General features: G+C 40.5%; 1 protein-coding gene across 1 annotated transcript; it reads left to right on the top strand.

The window, feature by feature from the left end:
- Positions 1-1,414: 1,414 nt before the first annotated feature.
- On the top strand, positions 1,415-4,329 carry LOC124151090 (multiple epidermal growth factor-like domains protein 10). The gene is made up of 3 exons (XM_048389349.1): positions 1,415-1,536; positions 2,122-2,210; positions 2,540-4,329. Exons 2-3 carry the CDS (start codon positions 2,153-2,155, stop codon positions 3,772-3,774), a joined length of 1,293 nt encoding a protein of 430 aa, XP_048245306.1. The 5' UTR covers positions 1,415-1,536; positions 2,122-2,152; the 3' UTR covers positions 3,775-4,329.
- The last annotated feature ends 4,116 nt before the right edge of the window (positions 4,330-8,445 follow it).

Raw genomic sequence — 8,445 nt, 5'->3', positions numbered from 1 at the left:
GTACTCCTCCTGTACCACTTGATACCACTTGTCAAGACCAATATGTTGTCATGTTGTATAGTACTCGTGCAACACATAATCTTGAAGTTACATTGACCCGTCGCTAAGCTTTCAAAAGATGTTACACGTTCCTGGCATGTTATGAGTACCGGATGACTCATGTATATAAGCTTCCCAACTGTTTTTAGCGGTTGTCGGGGTCCCACTACTATATAAAAGGTCATCGCTACAGGTGAAAACTACGTTTCGTAGATATGTTTCACATTAGTTCCTGGAGTCCAGGAAAGGCCACGACAATCATCTACACATATACAAGTAAAACTGTGTAATCAAGGTCTTGTTTAAATTTTGGGTATTCTTCTTTGGATCAGATTTATTTGTATTGGACCACCACCATCAAACAACTACATCACCACCTAACAACTACACCACAACCACTTAACAACTACACCACCACCACCTAACAACATCCCCACGACCACCTAACAACTACACCACCACCTCCTAACAACTACGCCACCACCTAACAACATCCCCACGACCACCTAACAACTACACTATCACTACCTAACAACTACACCACCTCTAACAACTACATCATCACCAAACAACTACACCATCACCACATAACAACAACAGCATCACCACCTAACAACTATACCACCACCACCTAACAACACCATCACCACCACCAAACAACTACACCATCACCTAACAACTACACCACCACCACCTAACAACTACACCACCACCTAACAACTACACCATCACCACCTAGCAACACCATCACCACCACCAAACAACTACACCACCACCTAACAACTACACCACCACCACCTAACAACTACACCACCACCTAACAACTACACCACCACCACCTAACAACACCATCACCACCACCAAACAACTACACCACCACCTAACAACTACACCACCACCTAACAACTACACCATCACCACCTAGCAACAACACCAACACCAAAAAACTACACCACCACCACATAACAACAACACCACCACCATCAAACAAGTACACCACCACCACCATCAACTACACCACCACCACCAAACAACTACACCACCATCACCTAACAACTACACCACCATCACTCACAACTACACCACCATCACCTAACAACTACACCACCATCACCTAACAACTACACCACCACCACCCAACAACTACACCACCACCAAACAATTACAACACCACCACGACTGATCACAGTCACACACTTGATATATTATCTCACTCATAAGCTTTACAAACGATTTCTAAGAAGATCAATAATAAAAAAGACCTGCGCGTTAAAACAGATTTACAAGGGGGTCTTTACCACCAAGTCTTATAAATATCGCCTCGTCTTATCTCGGTCCTAACAGAACAACCACTTCCTACAAATTCCAACACACACCTATACCAAGATTGCGTGTGACATGAGGGATATAAGAGGGTGCATATAAAATCGCAGGTAGGAGTACAGTTGGGCGCACTTGACTGTCAGATTACGTCGTATCAGGTTATGCCTCTGAAAGGTAGGTACTGATGTGTGTTTTTATCGGATGCAAAGGTAATTATATAAAGAAGTAAGTATATGGGTTGAAGACCATCATTTGTAGCAGACCGATTTCCCAGTTGCTTTAGTAAATGTGTTAGCACTACTGGGAAACGTGAGGCTAGGATGCTTGCCGTCACTGAATAATAAGCCCAGGTGTCTGAGACTAACGAACCCATCATACCATGGCCAAGCCTGGGATTGTATCGAAAAATAATAAATAAATAATGAAATATTTTTTCTGCTTCTGACTCTTCAAAAGAAGGAACCTGTCTGCCACAAAAATACGTTGTTGCAAGGTGACTTTTAGAAAGACATTGAGGCTCCTAGTTTTAATATGAAAAGCATCTGGTTTTGCAGCTGTACAAAATATCTCGTCCCCACTCCAAACCCACTCATGGTCGGTCCCTTAGTCGGCATGGTTTATTACGACATATGTGCTATGGTGTTGTTTATGACGATGCCAGTGTGAAGGGTGTAGCTTAAAGTATAACACTTGCCGCACGGCTAAACTTTTAACTTATGCATTAGTCGTCCTATCCTTATATATGTTTTCATCATTCAGGACGAACTGCTTGCATCTTGGGACCCTGAAGATGGGAGAGATCCTATGGGTTGGGGTGATGACCCTGCTGGCGTTCACAGACTCATTGGGTAAGTATGTATATAAGTGATGAAATGAAATTATATTCTGCATGTCACAAAGGGTCTACAAAAGGTTATTTGATTAAAGTAGAAACGAAACTGAGATATAATTTGTGGAATCTACTTTAAAGATTTTCATATCGCTTCTTAAACAACATATCACTTATTTTTTACCCAATACTTCGAATTTACCATACAATTGATTACAGTTTAAAAACGTAAAAACTGAGATATAATTTGTGGAATATAATTTCAGGTTTTTATATCGTTTCTTAAATATCACTTATGTTTTATCTGATACTTTACCATACAAAAACAATAAAAATGTTTATTTTCAGTGCCCCCAAGTCACGACATATGTGACACAAGTGGTTGTAGGCATGGAAATGGTCGGCTTAGATGTCAGTCATGTACCATCGGGTGTCATGGATCAAACTGCAGCTCTCCATGTCAAGGAAGTTGTCACACAGACGGATGTCACAGACACACTGGGGAATGCTTCAGATGTACGCCGGGATTCTATGGACGACACTGTGACACACCCTGTCTACGACGATGTACCAGCAGCAGGGTAGGTGGCGTTGTCTACTGTGACAGACACACAGGTGCTTGCTCTGAATCTTGTGATGGAGGATGGACTGGATTACACTGTGATGAACGATGTCCGTCTAACTGCAAGGGGCCAGTCTGTCACCAGCATACAGGACAGTGTCTGGCTGGGTGTGAGAGAAGATGGACAGGGGACTTCTGTAACACAACATGTGACAACTGTCTGATGGGAAGATGCAGCAATACCGGCTACTGTCTACATGGATGTGAAGCAGGCTTCTATGGACAGAAGTGTGAGGAGAGATGTGAACATTGCTGGACCACTGGCTGTGACAGACAGACTGGAGTATGTGAAATGTGTGAACCTGGTTACCATGGCCATCACTGCAACAAAACGTGTCCTGAGAAGTGCTACAAAGGAGGAGATGGACACAGGCACTGTAACCGAAGTACTGCAGCCTGTCAGGAAGGATGTGTGACTGGGTGGCACGGTCTGCGCTGTCACACGCCGTGCAGTACCTCCTGCAAGTCTTCCCTCTGTTACGGCCATGATGGATCGTGTGTGGAGGGCTGCGTACAAGGGTACTATGGCAAACATTGTCACCAGAACTGTCAGCGTTGTAGAAACAATGTGTGTGACCACCATGGCAGATGTTCAGCTTGTATTGATGGATGGTTGGGAGAGAGATGTGACGTTTGTGACCATGGCCAATGCATCAACTGTTCACGAGGGTTTCATGGCACCAACTGCACTGCTCGTTGTAGTGGGTCGTGTGTGGATGGTGTGTGTGAGGAAGATGGTCGCTGTAGTCGTGGGTGTAAGGACGGGGCCTACGGGAGTCAGTGTCAACACAGATGTAGTGGGGACTGTGTAGCGTGTGGTCAGAAGACAGGGGATTGTACAAGACAGGGCGATGATAACACAGTTATCAAACGTTTCATGCTCACAGACACATGCTCCTTAATGTATTCAAACTATCAACATATACTATCAGTGACGTTTGTACTGATCTACGCACTCTAGAATGTGTTATATTATCAAAACATGCTATCTATTCGTCAAGCAAATGCCATCTCGTGGTCATTCATTAATTTATTATTGTTGAAATGTATGTCTCGTGACATATCTGGGTATTCGCAGGAATGCGTATCGCGGTGTACTATGAAGTTTCTTGTTTCACTTGCCACATTATGATCGAGGGGCCATATCAAAAACTGACCTGAGCTGAAATAACATGATTGCATGATTACTTAAAACAGATATTTTTACATAATGTGAAGCAAGGTATTGTTTCATACGTATGGTCAAAGCGTGGGAGGGGTCAGTGCATTTGGTGTATCTGTCTTCGGGAGTTTTGGGTGTATGTGACGCTTGGCTTTGGATGAGTTTGTTTGGATCAGTTTTTATGAAATAATTCATGATTGTTGTTTTTTTGCATTTGTGGGGGAGGGAGGTAGGGTGGTAGTGTGTGGATAGTGTTTGTGTATTTTGCATCTAGGGTGTTGATGTATTGTTTCAATGTTGGAAGCAGAGTGTGTATGTGTAGAATAAGTGTCGTGTTTGTTTTTGTTAAAATAAACTTTGACGTTTTTGTTAAAATAAACTTTAAATTAAACTTCAATCTTGTTTTGTATTGTTTCCTATAATTAGAACTGATAACCCAGGAGCCTTACAGAACATGTAGGCCAAGAATACTGCGTAGGGAGTAGAGAACACAACATAAAGTACAGATTTGGTGCCGAGACCAGGATCGGGATTACTTTCAATTTCAAGTTATAGGTTTTTTTTCTGTGAACTAAATTAAAATTCAGGTGAAGGTAGGACAGAATGATTAGGTTTGAATTTAGTTACTAGCAAAATATGTATTCAATATTTACACCTTATATACCAGTAGGAGATGGCGTTGGTTTAAGGAGTAAACTGGTTGGTCGGGATACACATTTAGGGCCCTGTTACGGTGCACCTGCATATCAGAGCGCCGATTATCAGTTGTTTGGTTACTATGTACCAGGCGGCATCATGACGGGTGGGCTTTCTCTTCATTTCAGTGCACCATAAATACAACAGGATAGGTTAAGGCTTAGAGGTTTGATAGTACAAGACCATTAAGTCCATTTTGAACAAGTCGGTTCATCGAATGGCTGGAGAGAGCATAAACAAACTCAACAACTGTGTATGTGTTTGAGAGGTGCAGCACAAAAAACCTTTGGAGTTATCTCTTAGGACAACTCAATAGCTGTCAGGCAGTCAAGAATGCATTGAGTCAATGTTTTAACCCAGTAGAACGAAATGTAGCCTACAGAAGCCTACAGAATTACGATATCGTCAACAAGGCCGCGACCCAGCTGTCTCGGAATAGGGGCATCGACTCCGTAGACTAGCAAACCTATTCATCACTAGAGGTACATTTAATTGATTAGTTCCGCCTAGCTTTGTCATGAGGAAACATATCAAGTTTGCACACCCTCACACACCAGAAAATGCTATTTCATAAGCCATGGAGTAGCATGACATGTGTTTTGTCTGTTGTATATGTGATGTGTCTGTTGTATATGTGATGTGTCTGTTGTATATGTGATGTGTCTGTTGTGCATGTGTTGTATCTGTTCTACATGTGTTTTGTCTGTTGTATATGTGCCGTGTATCTTGTGAATGTGTTGTATCTGTTGTAAATGTGTTGTATCTGTTGTACATGTGTTGAGTCTGTTGTACATGTGTTGTGTCTGTTGTACATGTGTTGTATCCTTTGTACATATGTTGTGTCTGTTGTACATGTTTTGTATCTGTTGTACATGTGTTGTGTCTGTTGTACATATGTTGTACATGTATTGTATCTGTTGTACATGTATTGTGTCTGTTGTACATGTGTTGTGTCTGTTGTACATATGTTGTGTCTGTTGTACATATATTGTATCTGTTGTACATGTGTTGTGTCTGTTGTACATATGTTGTGCATGTATTGTATCTGTTCTACATGTATTGTGTCTGTTGTATATGTGATGTGTCTGTTGTGCATGTGTTGTATCTGTTCTACATGTGTTTTGTCTGTTGTATATGTGCCGTGTATCTTGTGAATGTGTTGTATCTGTTGTAAATGTGTTGTATCTGTTGTACATGTGTTGAGTCTGTTGTACATGTGTTGTGTCTGTTGTACATGTGTTGTATCCGTTGTACATATGTTGTGTCTGTTGTACATGTTTTGTATCTGTTGTACATGTGTTGTGTCTGTTGTACATATGTTGTGCATGTATTGTATCTGTTGTACATGTATTGTGTCTGTTGTAAATGTGTTGTGTCTGTTGTACATGTGTTGTATCCGTTGTACATGTTTTGAGGCTGTTGTACATGTGTTGTATCTGTTGTACATGTCTTGAGGCTGTTGTACATATGTTGTATCTGTTGTACATGTATTGTGTCTGTTGTAAATGTGTTGTGTCTGTTGTACATGTGTTGTATCTGTTGTACATGTCTTGAGGCTGTTCAGCATGTGTTGTATCTGTTGTACATGTCTTGAGGCTGTTGTACATGTATTGTATCTGTTGTACATGTGTTGTGTCTGTTGTACATATGTTGTGCATGTATTGTATCTGTTGTACATGTATTGTGTCTGTTGTAAATGTGTTGTGTCTGTTGTACATGTGTTGTATCCGTTGTACATGTTTTGAGGCTGTTGTACATGTGTTGTATCTGTTGTACATGTCTTGAGGCTGTTGTACATATGTTGTATCTGTTGTACATGTATTGTGTCTGTTGTAAATGTGTTGTGTCTGTTGTACATGTGTTGTATCTGTTGTACATGTCTTGAGGCTGTTGTGCATGTGTTGTATCTGTTGTACATGTCTTGAGGCTGTTGTACATGTGTTGTATCTGTTGTACATGTGTTGTATCTGTTGTACATGTGCTGTGTCTGGTGTACATGTGTTGATGTATTGAGGCCGTTGTACATGTATTGTGTCTGTTGTACATGTGTTGTGTCTGTTGTACATATGTTGTGCATGTATTGTATCTGTTCTACATGTATTGTGTCTGTTGTATATGTGATGTGTCTGTTGTGCATGTGTTGTATCTGTTCTACATGTGTTTTGTCTGTTGTATATGTGCCGTGTATCTTGTGAATGTGTTGTATCTGTTGTAAATGTGTTGTATCTGTTGTACATGTGTTGAGTCTGTTGTACATGTGTTGTGTCTGTTGTACATGTGTTGTATCCGTTGTACATATGTTGTGTCTGTTGTACATGTTTTGTATCTGTTGTACATGTGTTGTGTCTGTTGTACATATGTTGTGCATGTATTGTATCTGTTGTACATGTATTGTGTCTGTTGTAAATGTGTTGTGTCTGTTGTACATGTGTTGTATCCGTTGTACATGTTTTGAGGCTGTTGTACATGTGTTGTATCTGTTGTACATGTCTTGAGGCTGTTGTACATATGTTGTATCTGTTGTACATGTATTGTGTCTGTTGTAAATGTGTTGTGTCTGTTGTACATGTGTTGTATCTGTTGTACATGTCTTGAGGCTGTTCAGCATGTGTTGTATCTGTTGTACATGTCTTGAGGCTGTTGTACATGTATTGTATCTGTTGTACATGTGTTGTGTCTGTTGTACATATGTTGTGCATGTATTGTATCTGTTGTACATGTATTGTGTCTGTTGTAAATGTGTTGTGTCTGTTGTACATGTGTTGTATCCGTTGTACATGTTTTGAGGCTGTTGTACATGTGTTGTATCTGTTGTACATGTCTTGAGGCTGTTGTACACGTGTTGAGTCTGTTGTACATGTGTTGTGTCTGTTGTACATGTGTTGACTCTGTTGTACATGTGTTGAGTCTGCTGTACATGTGTTGAGTCTGTTATACATGTGTTGTGTCTGTTGTATCTGTTGTACATGTGTTGTATCCGTTGTACATGTGTTGACTCTGTTGTACATGTGTTGAGTCTGCTGTAAATGTGTTGTGTCTGTTGTACAGGTGTTGTGTCTGTTGTATCTGTTGTACATGTGTTGTATCTGTTGTACATGAGTTGACTCTGTTGTACATGTGTTGAGTCTGCTGTACATGTGTTGAGTCTGTTGTACATGTGTTGTATCTGTTGTACATGTTTTGTATCTGTTGTACATGTGTTGTGTCTGTTGTACATATGTTGTACATGTATTGTATCTGTTGTACATGTATTGTGTCTGTTGTACATGTGTTGTGTCTGTTGTACATATGTTGTGTCTGTTGTACATATATTGTATCTGTTGTACATGTGTTGTGTCTGTTGTAAATGTGTTGTGTCTGTTGTACATGTGTTGTATCCGTTGTACATGTTTTGAGGCTGTTGTACATGTGTTGTATCTGTTGTACATGTCTTGAGGCTGTTGTACATGTGTTGTATCTGTTGTACATGTGCTGTGTCTGTTTTACATGTGCTGTGTCTGGTGTACATGTGTTGTATCTGCTGTACATGTGTTGTATCTGTTGTACATGTGTTGTATCTGTTGTACATGTGTTGTGTCTGTTGTACATGTGTTGTATCTGTTGTACATGTTTTGATGCTGTTGTACATGTGTTGTGTCTGTTGTACATGTGTTGTATCTGTTGTACATGTTTTGAGGCTGTTGTACATGTGTTGTATCTGTTGTACATTTCTTGAGGCTGTTGTACATGTATTGTGTCTGTTGTACATGTGTTGTGTCTGTTGTACATATGTTG

This window comes from Haliotis rufescens, unplaced genomic scaffold, assembly GCF_023055435.1.
Source record: "Haliotis rufescens isolate VD_foot unplaced genomic scaffold, xgHalRufe1.0.p SCAF_8, whole genome shotgun sequence".
Classification (NCBI taxonomy): domain Eukaryota; kingdom Metazoa; phylum Mollusca; class Gastropoda; order Lepetellida; family Haliotidae; genus Haliotis; species Haliotis rufescens.
Note: the sequence above shows the minus strand (reverse complement) of the source record. Positions and strands in the feature narration are given on the sequence as shown.

Bases quoted from the DNA above. Each gene is read 5' to 3' on its own strand.
- LOC124151090 (XM_048389349.1), top strand. From the start codon at position 2,153: ATGGGAGAGATCCTATGGGTTGGGGTGATGACCCTGCTGGCGTTCACA. The intron at 2,211-2,539 runs GTAAGTATGTAT...GTTTATTTTCAG, and splicing joins GGCGTTCACAGACTCATTGG to TGCCCCCAAGTCACGACATA.